The sequence below is a fragment of the Lontra canadensis genome, unplaced genomic scaffold (assembly GCF_010015895.1).
Source record: "Lontra canadensis isolate GAN:19392208 unplaced genomic scaffold, GSC_riverotter_1.0 scaffold57, whole genome shotgun sequence".
NCBI classification, from domain to species: Eukaryota; Metazoa; Chordata; class Mammalia; order Carnivora; family Mustelidae; genus Lontra; species Lontra canadensis.
The window spans coordinates 9,824,947-9,841,821 of record NW_022631051.1 but is presented as its reverse complement, the minus strand read 5'-3'; the positions used below and the strand labels follow the sequence as shown (position 1 = coordinate 9,841,821).

General features: G+C 46.8%; 1 protein-coding gene across 1 annotated transcript in view; it reads left to right on the top strand.

The window, feature by feature from the left end:
* The window catches only part of DGCR8 (DGCR8 microprocessor complex subunit), a 35,036-nt gene that overhangs the window by 16,548 nt on the left and 1,613 nt on the right, over positions 1–16,875 (top strand). The window contains exons 10-12 of the mRNA XM_032875842.1: positions 13,640–13,740; positions 14,067–14,173; positions 15,354–15,481. Of these exons, the coding sequence (XP_032731733.1) occupies positions 13,640–13,740; positions 14,067–14,173; positions 15,354–15,481 (336 nt within the window). The remainder of the gene's footprint in view (positions 1–13,639; positions 13,741–14,066; positions 14,174–15,353; positions 15,482–16,875) is intronic.

The following is a 16,875-nucleotide window of genomic DNA, read 5'->3' as shown; positions in this document are numbered from 1 at the left end:
CTTGCTATATTTTGTTAAGTTTGTGCTGCTCCTTTGTTCATTCCTGATTTTCCTAGCTTCAGTCTCCTTTTTTCTCTTGGTCAGCCTAAAGCTTGTCACTGTTGTTGATCTTTCAAAGATCCAATTTCTGATTTTGTTTGCTTGTTTTCCTATTGGCTTTTTTGTTTTCTGTTTCATTTATTTCTGCTGTAGCCTTTATATCCTTTCTTTGGCCAGCCTTAGGTTTAGTTCCTCTTTTCTAGTGTCTTCAGGTTAGGGTATTTATTTGAGGTGTTCTTTTTAAATACTGGAATTTACGGCCATAAATTTTCTTCTGTGTACTACTTTAACTGCAGCACATAAGCTTTACTGTGTTGTGTTTCTGTTTTCGTTCATTTCCGAGTATTTTGCTAATTTCTCTTGTAATTTCTTCCTTGAACAATTGGTCATTTTACTTTTCATATATTTGTGAATTTCCCCAAATTTCCTTTAGTTGTTGGTCTTTATTTAATTCCTGTGTGGTTTGAAAACATAGTTTGTATGGTTTCTTTTTTTTTTTTTTTTAAATATTTTATTTATTTATTTGACAGAGATCACAAGTAGGCAGAGAGGCAGGCAGAGAGAGAGGCGGAAGCAGGCCCCCTGCTGAGCAGAGAGCCCGATGCGGGGCTCGATCCCAGGACCCTGGGATCATGACCTGAGCCAAAGGCAGAGGCTTTAACCCACTGAGCCACCCAGGCGCCCCTGGTTTCAACCAGTCCTTTTAAGTTCACTGAGGCTTGTCTTAGGACCTACCATACCGTCTGCCCTGGAGAGTGTTACGTGTGTGCAGGAGGCGAGTGTGCTTCCTGCTGTTACTGGGTGAAGCGGGTGTTGGTTAGGTCCAGTTGGCAAATGGTGTTTATTCTATATCTTTGTTGGTCTTCTGCCTTGTTCTTCTATCCGTTTTTGTTTTTTGTTTTTTTTTTTCCCTTAAGAGAGAGTGAGAGCCCCTGTGTACACATGTGCATGGGTCGGGGGGGGGCAGAAGGAGACGGAGAGAGAGAATCCTAAGCAAGCTCCATGCCCAGCATGAAGTTGGAGTCCAGCTCAGGACTCTATCTCACGACCGTGAGGTCTCAACCTGAGCCAAAATCAAGAGTCGGATGCCCAACTGACTGAGCCACTCAGGTGCCCTGTCTTCCTTCTGTCTGTTGTTGAGAATGGGTATTGGAGTCTCCAGCTGTTACTCTTGAATTACGTGTCCCTTCAGTTCTCTCCATTTTTGATTAATGTATTTGGGGGCTGTTGTTAGATACATACATGTTTGTGGTATTGTGATATAATAAGAAATGTATGTTTGGCCTTTGTTCTTGATTCCTGGTGCAGAGCTTCTACAATATATTGTTTGTTTTTTGTTCCAAGTTCTTTAAAAAGCAGCAGGTTGATAAAGGAGAATGGAATGTCTTTTCTTATTTTCTTATTTTTAATATCCATTTATCCCATCCCTCCCCTTCCCTTTCCTTCCTTCCTTCCTTCCTTCCTTCTTTCCTTCCTTCCGTTACTTTTATTTATTTAAGTCATCTCTATCCCCAACCTGGGGCTCAAACTCAAGATCCCAATATCAAGAGTTGCATGTTCCACCGACTGAGCCAGCCAGATTCCCTTAACACATCCCTTTCAACCACACCTGAGTTCACGTTAATCAAGTAACTTTGGACCATCCCTTTGAATGGGAGCTGGTTGCCTGTGGAATCTTCCAGGAGGGTTAGAACTTTCAGTCTCCGCCCTTGCCCGGCATGTGTGTAGTGTGTGTTTAGGAGGCAGTGGATGTTGAGCTGATCAGTAATGACCAATGATGTAATCAGTTGTGCCTGTGTAGTAAAGCCTTCCTTAAAAAAAAAAAAAACAACACACACACACACACAAAACTGAGTGGTTCAGAGAGCTTCTGGGTTGGTGAACACATTGAGGTGCTAAAAAGATGGCATGCGCAGAGAAGGTGTGGATGCTCTGTACCCCTTCCTTTATACTTTGCTGTATTTATCTTTTCCATCTGGGTGTTCCTGAGCCCTATCCTTCTGTAATAAACCAGTTCTCTCTGAGCTGTCTGGGAAATTATTGAAGCTGAGGAAGGGTTGGGAACTGGCATTGTGCAGTTGCTCAGTCAGAAGCACAGGTGACAACGTGGACTTGAAGTTTATATCCTGTGGTGGCAACAGTCTTGTGGGTCTGAGCCCTTAAGCTGTGGAGTCTGCTGCGGCTCCTGGCAGTTAGCGGTAGAGCTGCCTGGTGTGGAAGCCCCACTCACTTGGTGACACAAGTGTTGAAACTAGAAGTCAGTTCTGTTTAATGTTTATAATAGTTACGTCATCTTGATGGATGGGCCCTTTGCCGTTTTTAAGTATCCTTTATTTCTAGTAACAGTTTTTATCTTAGAGTCCGTTTTATCTGATAGTCACTCCTACTCCCTAAATTACTCTTTACGTGATATGTGTTTTCCCTCTTTATACCTTTTAAGCCTCTTTGTAACTTTGAATCTAAACACGTCTTATAGACAGCATATAATTGGGTTTTGTGTTTATCCTTCTATCAGTCTCTGCCTTTTGATCAGAGGACCTACGAGAGCAATTTTTTTTGGAAGATTCATTTTATTTAATTTTATTTCTTTATTTTTTATTTCTTTATTTTTTTAAAAGATTTTATTTATTTGACAGACAGAGATCACAAGTAGACAGAGAGGCAGGCAGACAGAGAGGAAGGGAAACAGGCACCCCACTGAGCAGAGAGCCCCGCGCGGGGCTTGATCCCAGGACCCTGGGATCATGACCTGAGCCGAAGGCAGAGGCTTTAACCCACTGAGCCACCCAGGCACCCCTCATTTTATTTTATTTTTAAAGAATTAATTTATTTGAGAGAGAGTGTGAATGAGAGTGGGAGAAGCGTCAGAGGGAGAGAAAATCCCCATGCAGACTTCTCACTGAGTGTGGAACTACCCTGCTCCATCCATCCCACCACCCATGAGACTATGACCTGCCCCAAAATGAAGAGGTGGACGCTTAACTGATGGAGCCATCCAGGCGCCCCAAAAGATTTTTTTTTTTTTTTTAAAGTAATCTCTGCACCTAGCGTGGGGCTTGAACTCAAAATCCTGAGATCAAGAGTCCTATGCTCCACTGACTGAGCCAGCCAGGCACCACTTTTAATTTCAGTTTATTGACTTTTGTTTTTGTTTTTTTCAGTGGGGTTGGGTACTTAGTCCATTGAAATGTAATTACTGATAAGGTAGAATTGATGTATGCCATTACATTGTTTGCTTTCTGTTCTATGTCTTTTTGTTTCTCAGTTCCTCCATTACTGCTTTCTTTGCCTTAAATACTTCAGTTATTTTCTCAGTGATTGACCTAACCACATTTCAGTCACATTTAAACTGAAAACAATCTGGTTTGGACTGTTGCCACCTTCAATCATATACGAAAACTTTGCTCCTCTGTAGCTCTGTTTACACCCATGTTTGTGCTTTCACTGTCCCAAATGATACCTCCCCGTATATTGTGTGTCCGTAAACATGGATTTATAATTATTGCTTTATGTAGTTGTCTTTTAATTAAGGTAGAACAAAGAGTCAAAATATGTGTTTACACTGTCTTTTATTTACTGTAGTTACCTTTACTTTCTGTAGTGCCCTCAGTTTGTTAACAGTCTGTAGTGTTCCTTTTATTTCAGAGGGAAGGCTTTTAGTATTTCTTGGAGGACAGTTCTACTAGCAGTGGATTCTCTCAGGTTTTACTGAACTGAGAATGTCATAACGATTCCCTTTTTTTAAAATTTTTTTAATTTTTTTTAAAGATTTTTATTTATTCCACAGACAGAGATCACAAGTAGGCAGAGAGATAGGCAGAGAGGGAGGGGAAGCAGGCTACCTGCTGTGCAGAGAGCCTGACGCAGGGCTCGATCCCAGGACCCTGAAATCATGACCTGAGCCAAAGGCAGACGCTTAACCGAGCCACCCAGGTGCCCACGATTCCCTTTTTATTTTTATTTTTATTTTTTTAAAGATTTTATTTATTTATTTGAGAGCGAGACAGTGAGAGAGAGCATGAGCGAGGAGAAGGTCAGAGGGAGAAGCAGACTCCCCATGGAGCTGGGAGCCCGATGCGGGACTCGATCCTGGGACTCCGGGATCATGACCCGAGCCGAAGGCAGTCGTCCAACCAACTGAGCCACCCAGGCGTCCCACGATTCCCTTTTTAAAAGCATAGTTTTGTTACTGAATTCTTGGTTGACATTCTTTTCTTCATGGTGGGACTATGTCATCCTACTGCCTTCTGGCCTCTACGACAAATGAGAAGTAAGCTGTTCATCTTACTGAGAGTCACATTATTGATGAATTGTTTCTCTCTTACTGTTTCCAAGGTTTTCTCTTTGGCCTTTGACTGGGATATCTAGGTATAGATTTCTTTAGCTTACATTTTTGGAATTTGTTGAACTTCTTGAATATGTAATGTTTCTCATCTTTGGGAAGTTATAGACTTTGTTTCCTCACATACATTTTTTTGCTCTTTTATTTCTCCTCTCTTTCTGGGACTCCCGTTAAATGTAAGCTGGTACACTCCCACAGTATCCCACCAGTCTTAGACACACAGACATCATAGTCACTGGTCTTTTTTTTTTTTTAATGTTCCTCAGACTGGATATTTTCGATTTGCCTTTTTTTTTTTTTCTTCCTTCTCCTTCAAGTAGGCTCCATGCCTACCTAGCATGGAGCCCAACCAGTGCGGGGGCTTGAACTCATGACCCTGAGATTGAGGGTCAGAAGCTTAACTGTTTGAGCCACCCAGACATGCCTTCAGTTTGCCTGTCTTAAGTTTGCTGATCTTTCTTCTGACCGAATCTGCTTTTGAACACTCTAGTGAATTTTTTATAATTTCTATGTCTTTACTGTTTGGTGAGATATTGTTCTTGTGGTTTCTTCTAATTTCTAATTCTTTATACATGCTTTTTTTTTTTTTTTTTACTTTTTTGAGCATATTTATTATAGCTATTTTATTTTATTTTATTTTATTAAGATATTTTATTTTATTTATTTATTTATTTGACAGGCAGAGATCACAGGTAGGCAGAGAGGCAGCCAGAGAGAGAGGAAGTGAAGCAGGCTCCCTGCTGAGCAGAGAGCCCGATGTGGGGCTCGATCCCACGACCCTGAGATCATGACCTGAGCCGAAGACAGAGGCTTAAACCACTGAGCCACCCAGGTGCCCCTATTATAGTTATTTTAAAGTCTGGTTTCCTCAGGGATGGCTTATATTGACTGCTTTCCTGCATCTCGTAGGGCATATACATTTGTGTTTCATGATTTCTTTCTATCTCATGATTTCTTTTGTTGAAATCTGGGACATTTAAAATAATGTGGTAACTCTAGATATCAGATTACCTCCCCTTCCCAAGATTTGTTGTTTTTGCTGCTGTCGACTTATTAGTGATTTTGTTAGTTTGCTAACATTGGCATAACAACATATCACAACCTGGGTGATTTAGACAAATTTTTTGCCTCACAATTGACATCTGCAAGTGTCAGCAGGGTTGGTTCTTTCTGGGGGCTGGGAAGGAAGGATCTCTTTCAGGCCTCTTTCCTTCACTTGGAGATGGCTGTTGGAGATAACTAAGAGGCTGTGTGTGTTTGTGCGCGTGCGCGCGCACGCTTTCTCCGTGTATGGTGTGTGTGTTTCCAAATCTCCTCTTTATATTGAATTTAGGGCCCACCCTGATGATCTGATTTTAACTTGATTATCTCTATAAGGCTGCAGAAAAGGTCACATAATGGCATACTGGGAGTTAGGATTTCAGTATATGAATTTATGAATATATGAATTTGTGGGGAGATATATTTCAGCCCATAACAGTGACTTTTCCAGTCTATTCTGTGAAATCCAGATCAGATATTTCTTGACCTAAACCAGTAAGTCTCCTTTGCCAGGGGACTTCTTATGCATGTTGGGGTCACCTTTAATGCTATAGTAGTTGACAACTGTATCTTAGCCTTTACTTCCCACTTGCACGGAGTTTCCAGATCAATTGGGTGAGAGATTTGGGCTTCCTTGGGTCTTCTGGGCATGCGCGTGGCCACCTAGATCCCCAGGCAAGTTAGAGCTTTTCAAAGTCCCTTAATGGGCATCTGTCTCATTCTCTACATTCCCTTTTATGTTTTCTGACCTGCCTCTTGCTTGCCAGCTGGTATTCCAGCCTCATGCAGTTGCAGTAGGAAACAGTTGTCACTGATTATTTTTGACAGATTTCCTGGGAAGTTGGGGTATTTTCACAGAGTGAGCTCTTAGTTGGATCACACAAAGGCAGGTTTTAAAATGGGGCTTTTCTGTAGACCTGCCACCTGGGCCAGATAGTGATGGTTCTCTGGGGTCGGAGTATTGGGGAACCATCCTGCCTTCTTCAGTGGCTCTGGGGTTGCTGGTTCCTAAGGCTACTATAGAGCTGGGAAGAGGAGACAGGAATGGGCCAAGTTAAAATGCTACAAAACTCATTGTCTTGCCAAGATCCAGTCATTTTTCTTGAATAAATGTTCCTTAGATTGTTGTCTTTGTTTTAGACTGATACGATTATAAAATACGGCAGAGTGCCCGTGGCAGTCAGATGTCTATATTCTCTGCTTTATTGTCATAGATGGGCCACAGAGAGGTCGCAGAGCCTAATCCCCAGACACAATCTCAAAAGGACTAGGTCCTCCAGAAAAGCCTCACAGCTTCAAGTCTAGGTCTGAAGAACCCAGCTGTGGAGCAGCGGTGTTCAGGGAGGCTTCCAGGGCATGTTGGAGAGCCTGGTACTTGGGCCCCTCCCCACAGCCCGCCAAAGCCCTTAGGACTGGTTGTTGCAGTTGATGATGCCTGGGCTGTATAGCTTGCACGGCACTCTGATACAGGGTGGCAGAAACGGGAAGGGTGACTGCCCTTCCGGTGCCGGGAGTCGGCCGGGCCTAGGCAGGCAGGGCATGTGTGGCTCCAGCAGCCTTTTTGGAGGATGGAACTTTACTTTGCCACAGCAGCTTCTCTGAGCAGGCTCCACTGTTGAGCCCCAGTGGGGAGCAGGGGATGGGTGGATGGCAGTGGGGGAATGGGAGGTCTTACAGGACCCACATCCACTTGTCTGTGGCTATTATTGTGGTAAACTTTAAAGTAACTCAGTAAATGACAGTTGACTTGAGAAATTTTTGACTTGTTGCGATAATGGAAAATTCTCCAGGGTTAGTAGAGCAAGGGTTAGGAATGGCTGGATTCAAGATAACATCCAAGACAATCTATCTTTTGTGTTGTGGCCTTTATGATACCACCATCTTGCTTGGTTGGTGGTTGAATGAATAAGCAGCTCAGTCCAGTTTTTAATCTGAAAGTCTCTGGTTTCTCTGGCTATGGTTCACTTTCGTATTTGGCACCATTGTAGTTCCCTAAGCAGGGACTGTCCGGTTTCAGTCTGGCCAGCACAGGGACCCAGGGTGTGTTCCGTGGCTCCTAGAGCCTTGGCAGGATATGTGTGTTGCACGTGTCCAGTTCCCTGCTCTGGTCCAGCTGCCCTTTGCAGCCTACCACCTGCATTGTGGCCTCCTCATAGTGGCCATGCAGTGGGATGTGCACCTGGAGGGCTGCAGGCTCTCCCTAACCTGTACCATCAACCCTGTCACTGCCTCACACCTGGTGATCAAAGGCCTGGGGTTACTTACCGCTTCTCTTTTGGAGGTGCATGGCTTTGACAGTGACCAGCTGGCAGTCTTTGTGCTCTGTTCTTTCATCCTCTACCTTTCTTCCTGCCCTCAGTCTGCAAGGTCATTGTGGCTGCACCCTTTTCCTTGGATTTGCCCGAGGCATCTGTGGGACAGATGCTGTGGGTTTCTGGAATTTGTGCCTCGGGCTGTGTGGATTGTAGTAAGATTCACGTTCTGGTCCTGTACTCTGGGGCTTTTCTGGAAAGTGAGGGATCTTCCCAGTAATGACATCAGAAAATAGCCTGAGAAAGGTTTCCCTAGGTGGAGGAGGCCACATGGGCAGCTTGGAAATCCCAGGTAAAAGTTCCCTTGTTCACACAAGGGGCTTTATCTTGTCAGTTCTCCCAATTCTCTGACATCAGTGAGGGGTGTACAACTCTGGTCAGTTCTCACACTGTCTTCGTGGAGTTGGCTCAGTACCAAAAGACTGTACACTTCACACTCTGGCCACCAGTGGGGTGCCCAGGCCACCCACATTGGCCAGCCAACTACAGATTCAGGGGTTCGCATGACTTCCCTCAGGTACATTAATTTGGTTGAATTAGAGCTTATTTATTTATTTATTAAGATTTTATTTATTTATTTGACAGAGATCAGAAGCAGGCAGAGAGGCAGGCAGAGAGAGAGGGAGAACCAGGCTCCCTGCGGAGCAGAGAGCCCAATGCAGGGCTCGATTCCAGGACCCTGAGATCATGACCCGAGCCAAAGGCAGAGGATTAACCCACTGAGCCACCCAGGTGCCCTGAATTAGAGCTTTTTTAGACTGTTCTCGGAACTCAGGGAAAAACTTTGTTTACTGGTTTATTATAAAAGATACAAATGGACAGCCAGACAAACAGGTCCTTAACTGTGTTTCATCTTTCTGGTGACCAGTCCGATCATGAAGTTCCGATCATGAAGTTCCCATCATGAAGTTCCCATCATGAAACTATCTAGGGTCCCCACCTAGCCCCCCCTAGTCTCCTCATTAGCATAAACTCAGGTGAGGGCCAGAGGGGCTCATTTGAACAAAAGATACACCTATCACTGAGGAAATTCTGAGAGTTTTAGGAGCTCCATGCCAGGAACTGGCTACAAGGATCCAAATATTGTGTCCAGTGACCAAAATTGTCCTCATTCTCTGGAGAAGTTTTTTCACACTTAGAATTTAGTTGTATATGTGTGCACACATACACATTTGTATTTTTCCCTTGTTTTAAAATTTGTCAGAGAAGAAAGTAGCTTTTCTGTCAGGTTGGATATGTTAGAGCAGCTCAATCCTGACTGATTTTGCTGTCTTGCTCCTAAAAAACTGTGACAGTGTTTCTGTCATGTCCTTGTGAGTAGCTTGGTAGGTAGTGGCCCCTCTTTCCCATGATGCTTCTGTGGAGGTTTGGTGCCAGAGCTGGGGCTGTGGGGGCAGCATTCCCTTCTTATGTGGACTCCAGGGGGCGAGGGGACGGTAGGATGCCAAGGTGGGCTGGGGGGTCCTGGTTCTTTGGGAGCTCTCGCTGTGTCCTCCTGTCCTTGAGGTGCAGTGGCACGAAGTTAACACACAATGGTGGCGTGGATATATAGAACATCCAGAGTGTGAGAGCTGCCGTGTGGGCAGGACGTGCTTGGTGTTGATTAAAAAGGCAAAAACGGGTGCCTGGGTGGCTCAGTGGGCTAAGCCACTGCCTTCGGCTCAGGTCGTGATCTCAGGGTCCTGGGATCGAGTCCCACATCGGGCTCTCTGCTCAGCAGGGAGCCTGCTTCCCTCTCTCTCTCTCTCTCTGCCTGCCTCTCTGTCTAATTGTGAACTCAGTCAAATAAATATGTTTAAAAAAAAAAAAAGAAAAAGAAAAAAAAAAAGCTGAGACAGAGTGCCTGGGTGGCTCAGTCTTTAAGCTTCTGCCTTTGGCTCTGGTCATGATCTCAGGATCCTGTGATCGAGCTCCGCATCGGGCTCCCTTCTACATGGAGAGCCTGCTTCTCCCTCTCGCTCTGCTTGTGTTCCCTGTCTTGCTGTGTCTCTCTCTGTCAAATAAATAAGTAAAATCTTAAAAAAAAAAAAAAAAAGGCGGAAACACAGGACCAGAACTGGCACCGTTACCCACTCATAAGACCTGTAGTGATTTTTTTTTTCTCCGTATATTACTGCTTTTTAGATAGCTGTGGGTTCTGGTTGGTTCATGGTTGTTCTAGAATTTAGGTATTAGTGACCTGTTGTTTTTGCCTTTTTGCCCCCCCCCAATTTACTTCTTAATTTATAGAGAGTTAAATGCACTTTTGGGTAGACATTTGTGAGTTTTGAGCCATGCCTGTCGTTTTGTCACGTAACCCACAGCACAATCAAGACAGAACATTTTCAAATCTTCTCCCCCTCCCAATTCTCTTGAACTGTCCTTTTGTAGTCAGAATTCTCTCTTTTCACCCTGCTAGGCATTGAGCTCTCTTCCTAGGTTAGCCAATTCCCAAATGTCTTATCAGTGGAGTCCCAGGGTAGGTAGCCTGAGAACCAGGCTCCAGCTCAGTGATGCATGTAGGATTCATCTCTGTTGGTGCCTGTCGATGGTTGGGTTGTTTTTGCTGCTGACTGCCCACTATAGGGCAGTGCTGGGTGTGTTTTTCCTTCTTGATTGAGGGGCGTTGAACACATTTCCAGTTTTGGGTGTTTAGCACTTAGTTGCTACGCGGCTGTCCAGGGTTCCCTGTGAGCGTAGTTTAGTAAACACCCAAGATGGCCTTGCTGGGCAGTACGGTAGATGTGTTTTCAACTGGATGCCTTTGCACATCTGTGGGAGCAGCATGTATGTGTGTGTGGGTCTGTCTCTACATTTGGTTCTATCTCTTTGGTCTGTGTGTCTGTCCCTTCAATTCCACACCTTCTTAATGAGATGAATTCTTTTTTTTTTTTTAAAGATTGATTATTTGAGAGAGAGTGAGTGGGGCAGGGCAGAGGGTATAGTATCCCAAGCAGATTTCTCACTGAGTGGGGAGCCCAGTGCAGGGCTCAGTTTCACGACCTTGAGATCCCCACCTGAGCTGAGACCAAGAGTCAGATGCGTAACTGACTGTGCCACCTAGGCGCCCCAGTGACGTGAATTCTTGGAATCAGATTGTGAACCCTCTGACTTTGTTCTTTTTCAAAAGTACTTCCATATCATGCTCCTTTGCCCTTACATATAGAAGTAGTATGTCAGTATGGAAAGTTCTGTTGAGATTGTGATTGGAATTGTGTTACATCTGTAGATAAATTTGGGGAGAACGTATTTCTTAACAGTATGGTGTTTTTCGGCTCACAAGCCCGGTGTGTCTCCCCATTTATTGAGGTTTTCTTCCATGTCATTTTATTGTTGCTTGGTCATCTCCAGTGTTCAGATCCTGCTTTCATTTTCTTGGATTTAGACAGAAGTGTTTCATAGGTGTTTGGGAACTGTTGTGCGTAGCACTTTGGTTTCAGTCCTGACTCTGGATTGCTACTGTAGAGAGATGGAATTTACTGTCTGTATGTTGACTGTGTATCTTGCATCTTCACTAATTGTATTATTCTAGTACTTTTTCTGTAGATTTCTTTGGAATTCTGTGTACAGAGTAGGCTGACTGTGATTAAAGTTGGTTGAATTTCTTCCTTTCCAATCTGGGTGCCTTTTGTTTCTTTTTTTTGGTTTGCTGCTCTGGCTAGAAGCTCCATTACATGGTGAGTAGCAGTGGGGAGAGTGGCCATGCTAGTCTTATTTCCGTCCGATCTTAGGCGGGAGTGATCCAGCCTCTGACACAGATTGTGATGTTAGGTGTCAGTTTTTTGTTGGTGCCCTCTATCTCGTTCAGGACAGGTTCTTCTATTCTGGGTTTGTTGAGTGTTATTATCATGAAAGGATGTTGGCAGTTTGTCAGGTGGCCCTTTCTGCAGCTGTTGATATGATAGGCCTTTTCCTCTTTAATATGTTGATAGAGTGAATTTGGTTGATTTATTTAAAAACTGCATTCCTGGGATAAGTCCTCCTTGGGCATGGCATATATTTGTTTATATTTGTTACTGGTTGGGAATTGCTAATGCTCTGTTTAGGATTTTTACACGTGTGTTCATGAGGGATATCAGATTCTCTTTGTCAGGTATTAATAACAGGGTACTACTAACATCATAAAATGAATTGGCGATTGTTCCTCCTCTTAAGGTTTTTTTGGAAGGTCGTCTAGAATTGGTGTGTCCCCCGCCCCTTACATGTTTGGCAGTTGTCACCAGTGAAGCCATCTGCATGTGGAGTTTTCTCTGCAGGAAAGTTAGAACTACGAATTCAGCTTCTTGAAAAGGGCAATTTGGGTAGTTTGCATTTTTCAAGGAATTAGTCCATTTTCTCTGAATTGTTGAATTTATGGGTGCTGGGCTGTCCGTGGTGCTCCCTCATGGTTCTTCAGTGTCTGTTGAGCATAGGTTTCTATGCAAGGCTTCTTCCATACCGTTGTCAGTGGGTCACTTTTGCCCTTTGTGCTGCATTTCCTATATGTCCCTCGCAGGACATATCAGTGTCTGATGGTTCAGGCTGGTTACATCAGCCACATGTGACTATGGCAGCTGGTACGGGTAATTGTGGCGTGGGCCTTTGCCAGTGGCTCTTGGGTGTCTTTGGGCTTCTGAGTGGGTGTTCTCCAGCTGTGTGTGTGTGCCTTGGCTCTCTCAGGGAGGATCCTGAGTACACAGTTGTTTTCTACCTGATCAGCCTGGCCCATAGTCCAGGTGCTGGCTGCTGGTTAGAGACTGGTCCTTGTAGGCTGAGTGAGAGCACCAGCCACCGCTGATGGTTTGGCTACCTGGCCAGCCACTGAGGATGGGGCCTGGGCTTGATGTCTTGGTGAATAACTTTCCCTGGAAACTGATCCCCACTGATGGACACTTGTAAGTGGAGGTATCTTGTGGGGACCTGTTGGAAGACAATAGCCAAATGGGAGCAGGGAGATTTTTAGCTCATCAGAATCAGGAGTTCTCTTCAGAAATAGTGCCTTGCTTTTTTCGACTCTGTCGAACTGAGTCTGCTGGTGGAGGGAGAGGAACCCCTGCCTCCCTGCCCAGAGGAGCAGTGTTACGTTCTTACAAGAAGAGGGAGGGAGGTAGAGAAAGGGCCATGCGGAGATGGGAGCGGTGCTGCCATAAGCCAAGGAAAGTGTGGGGCTGTCAGTACCCAGGAAAGCCAAGGAAGGATCTCCTTGAGAGTTTTCAGAGGGAATGTGGCCTGCTGACTTGTTTTGGACTTTTGGCCTCCAGAATTGTGAGAAAATAAGCCACCCACTTTGTGGTACCTTGTTACAGCAGCCCCGAAGCCCAGCAGTCCCCAACAGGGAGGTGGGCTATGCTGAGAGGGTAGGCCATGGCCTCCCTTCACTGGGGTGGCCCAGCAGAGGCCCAAGCCTTGTTGGGGTCACAGCCACTTCCTGGCTGCCTCCTGCCTCTGTTGTACAGAACCTCCCTTTTTTCTCCTAACATATGGGTTAGGTGGTGTCTCACTAGTGATTGGTTTCAGAGCCAGGATGGATGACTTTGTTTGAAATGGGAGCCAGCCAGGCCTTTTGTAGCTTTCAGGAGGCTTGCCCTTTTTTAGAATACACTGCTTTTGTCTGACTTAGTGTCTCTCTTCTATAATCTCACGAAGTTCTCCACATTTTTTTCCTAAGGTTGTCTGTCTTTAGATTTCTAAGTGTCTGATCACACTTAGATTCAGAAAAGGCTCCCAGGCAGCACCAGGCTCTGTTGCAGCATGTTCTCCCCAACCTAGTACAGCACTGCTCGTCCTGTCCCAGGGGGCAACTAGACAGTGAGGTGGGGCTATGATTTGCTCCTTGAGGCAGTAAAGAGGACAGGGAACTTCTGGGGAAAGCAGACAGCATGGGGAGCAGCCCTGCGCGTCCGGCAGGCTTGGTCCAGCACTTAGGAGTGGCTTCCTTGTTTTGTAGTATTTTAACCACATCAGTATTGAGGACTCACGGGTCTACGAGCTGACCAGCAAGGCCGGACTGTTGTCTCCCTATCAGATCCTCCACGAGTGCCTTAAAAGGTAGGGCGGGTGCTTCCCCTCCTGAGAGGGGTCATGGGGGCTTCTCTTTTAGTGCCCAGTGTCTTTATTAGCCATTTATCCTGGCTTAAGAGGTGCTGTGAAAGACTGGGCTGACAGGTGTTCAGTGCGTGCACAGAGGCCCTTTGTGCCTGGCGGTCAGTCAGAGTCCATGAGATCAGATCTGGCATGAAGACTGTCCTCCGCTGAGAAGCGGTTTGGGGAAAGGGCTGGCATGGTCTTCATCAAAGAGCCTTTCAAGGGCTTTCCTGAAGTTCTTTCCTCCCTTTGCCGCTGATGTCACCTGTTGTCTCTGTTTTTTCTTAAAGAAACCATGGAATGGGTGACACATCCATCAAGTTTGAAGTGGTTCCTGGTAAAAACCAGAAGAGCGAATATGTCATGGCGTGTGGCAAGCACACAGTGCGCGGCTGGTGTAAGCCTTGCCCCCCTGCTTCGCACTGCCCTGTCACAATTTCCTGTGACTGCTGGGGAGGACACACCCTGCCCTGTGGCCTCTCTGGCAGCCCTGAGCCTCTGTGGCTGGGTCTCTGGCCACTGCTCTGGCATCTTTCCTGAGCTCCTGCCTTGGGTGCTGACCACCTGTGCTGTGTCCACTGGCCTCTCCTCTCAGCCTCTGAAAGCCAGCCACCCTAAGGCAGGGCTGTGGGAGTCCTGCCCACACCATCCCTGTCCTCCGGTTTCCTGGGATTGGGCTGGTCGTTTGGGTTAGACCGTGTGGTCCCTGTGGCAGGAGGAGGGGTTTCCTGAATGGTCACAGAGCCCCTGGCTTGCCGTACTCTGTGTCCCCGTGTTCTGGTGTCTTGTGTGCATCACCTGCACTCCTTACCAAATTTGGTTTTTGGAGTAACCACTTTTTTAAAACATTATTTTAAAAGGAAACTGTGTATGACTATCATAAACAAAAAACCAGAGCTGGTTAGATTGGAAGATAACATACCAGTTGTCCCTGGGAAAATTGCAGAATCACTTACAGACCCAGCTGTCCCCGTGATCCAGCAGACACCTGTCCTCATGGAACTACCTTCCGGAGCAGGCAGGCGGGGCAGAGGAGGAATGCTGGGGCAGAGGAGGAATGCTGGCACCACTGACCCCCCTGTCTGGGAAGCGTGGGCAGCCTTGCTCTGCCTGGCCATACATGGCTTCTGGCACTCACTGTTTTCCAGACCACTCTGCTCCTTGGCCCTGCCTTCCCTCTGCATAGAAACCCTTCCAAAGTGCATGCACCCTCTGGAAACTTCTCTGGGCTTTCTGATGGAGTCTCCCCTCCCCTCTGCCTGCCAACACCCATTGTTGCTTGTCTGTTGCTCTGGAAGTGTGGGGGTGGTGGGAGGGAGGCCTCATCAGTTATGCCTGTGCTGAGTTCATGAAGCCCCCAAGGGGGCTTTTCTGCAAAGTGGGGTGGGATGGCTCCTAGCCTCAGCTTTGTGAGACCTGGTTTCCAGTACAGGGCTAGAACACATCTGTACCCCATCTTCTAGAACATACCCTCAGGTGGGCTGGGGGCACAGCAGGCGTGCTCCTGTTTAGGAGAGGTGGCCATGTTAACAGCTAGGTGTTAGGGATTCCCTCTCCACATTTCGTCTTCCTCGCAGGTAAGAACAAGAGAGTTGGGAAACAATTGGCCTCTCAGAAAATCCTTCAGCTGCTGCACCCACATGTCAAGAACTGGGGGTCTTTACTTCGCATGTATGGCCGCGAAAGCAGCAAGATGGTCAAACAGGTAACTAGGCCCCCACCATGGAGCACGTGTTTGGGGTCCTGCTATCCCAGGGGCAAAGTTGGGCAGCTCTGCTCTTGTTCAGTGCTGCCTCTTGGGCCCTCTACTGGGCATGTCTCTGACCTTGGGGGATGGGAGGTCATTTCTGCTGTGTCTCCCTCCCTGAGAAGCCTGGGTCTGGCACTGGCTGTATGGGAAGGGCTGCCCAGCAGGAGGTGCAGGTGGTGGGTGCTGCCAGCCCAAGTGGAGAGGAAGCTTCTCAGCTAAGCCCTGTTGTCTGCTCTGCTGCACAGGGCTGGAAGCCCTTGGATTAATTTGAGGACCTCTAGGAGCTTGAGAGAGTAAGAGATGCAGGACAGCTTTTCCTGGCTATAAATATCGGTTTACCTTTAACTCAACAGCATGAATGTGTCATCTGGTTAGTTTAGGCTGTTTTGCTGTGTTGCTGAGATTTAAATCAATTCCCTTAGATTTGTGTGCTTTGTGAGGTGGAAGGAAATATGGGGAGGTGTTTGTGGTTTTTAAGTTTTCCCCTAATGTTTCCAGAAATAGTTCAGGTTATTGGCACCCCAGTAAGGGGAGAGGTGGTCATTGTGGTATCCCTGAAGAGGCCCTCATTTTGGACTTGACAAGATGGAGTGAAGGAGGTGACACTGGGCACCTAGAGTGCTTTGAGGAACCTCAAGATAGGAGTTGCTGAGAAAATTCAAATGTAGTGCAGATGAAGCTGACTTGTGCCTTTATGTCCCTTCCTTTTGTGCAGCATCTTGGCTGGACTAAGATTGAGAGGGAGAAAGCCTGCTTTGGCCCATGAGTGGAAACCCTTCCAAGCTTGGAGGGCGAGGGTCCGGTCTGGGCACAGCCCCAGCTGACATCTTTCGGAGGACAGGTGGAGTCTGACACTCCTAGGCGCAGCAGGCATTCTCAGAGATGGCCACCTCACGCAGGAAGGGCCTCAGGACAGCTTGGTCCTGTGCTGAAAGTCATAGGGCATGCAGAGAGCCCCGTGTCTGGGGCTGGTGGGCTCCCAGTGCCAGGGTGTGTCCCATCTGGCAGCGTGCCCATTGCTACTGGCTGAGGCCGTGCTCTGGCTGTTACGTTATGAGGGTCAGGGCAGGGCGAGTGCTCCATGCCGACGGCAGGAGTTGGAGGCAGCTTCGTGTTAGGGTGCTTTTGCCTTATGAAGGGAAGAGTCCATAGCTTCTTCCTGCTGAGGGTGAGGTGGAAGTAGGGGTGGCATGGCCAGAAAGTGAGCTGGGGCAGCCGTGGACTGGTCTCGTTCTCTGCGGCTTTGTCAGTCTGCCAGTTGAGGGTGGGGCAGCCGGGGTGGGGTCATGCAGCTCTGGCCGCTGGCCACAATGTGTCGCTGAGGCCTGCCTAGGGCCCTCCTGAGAGCA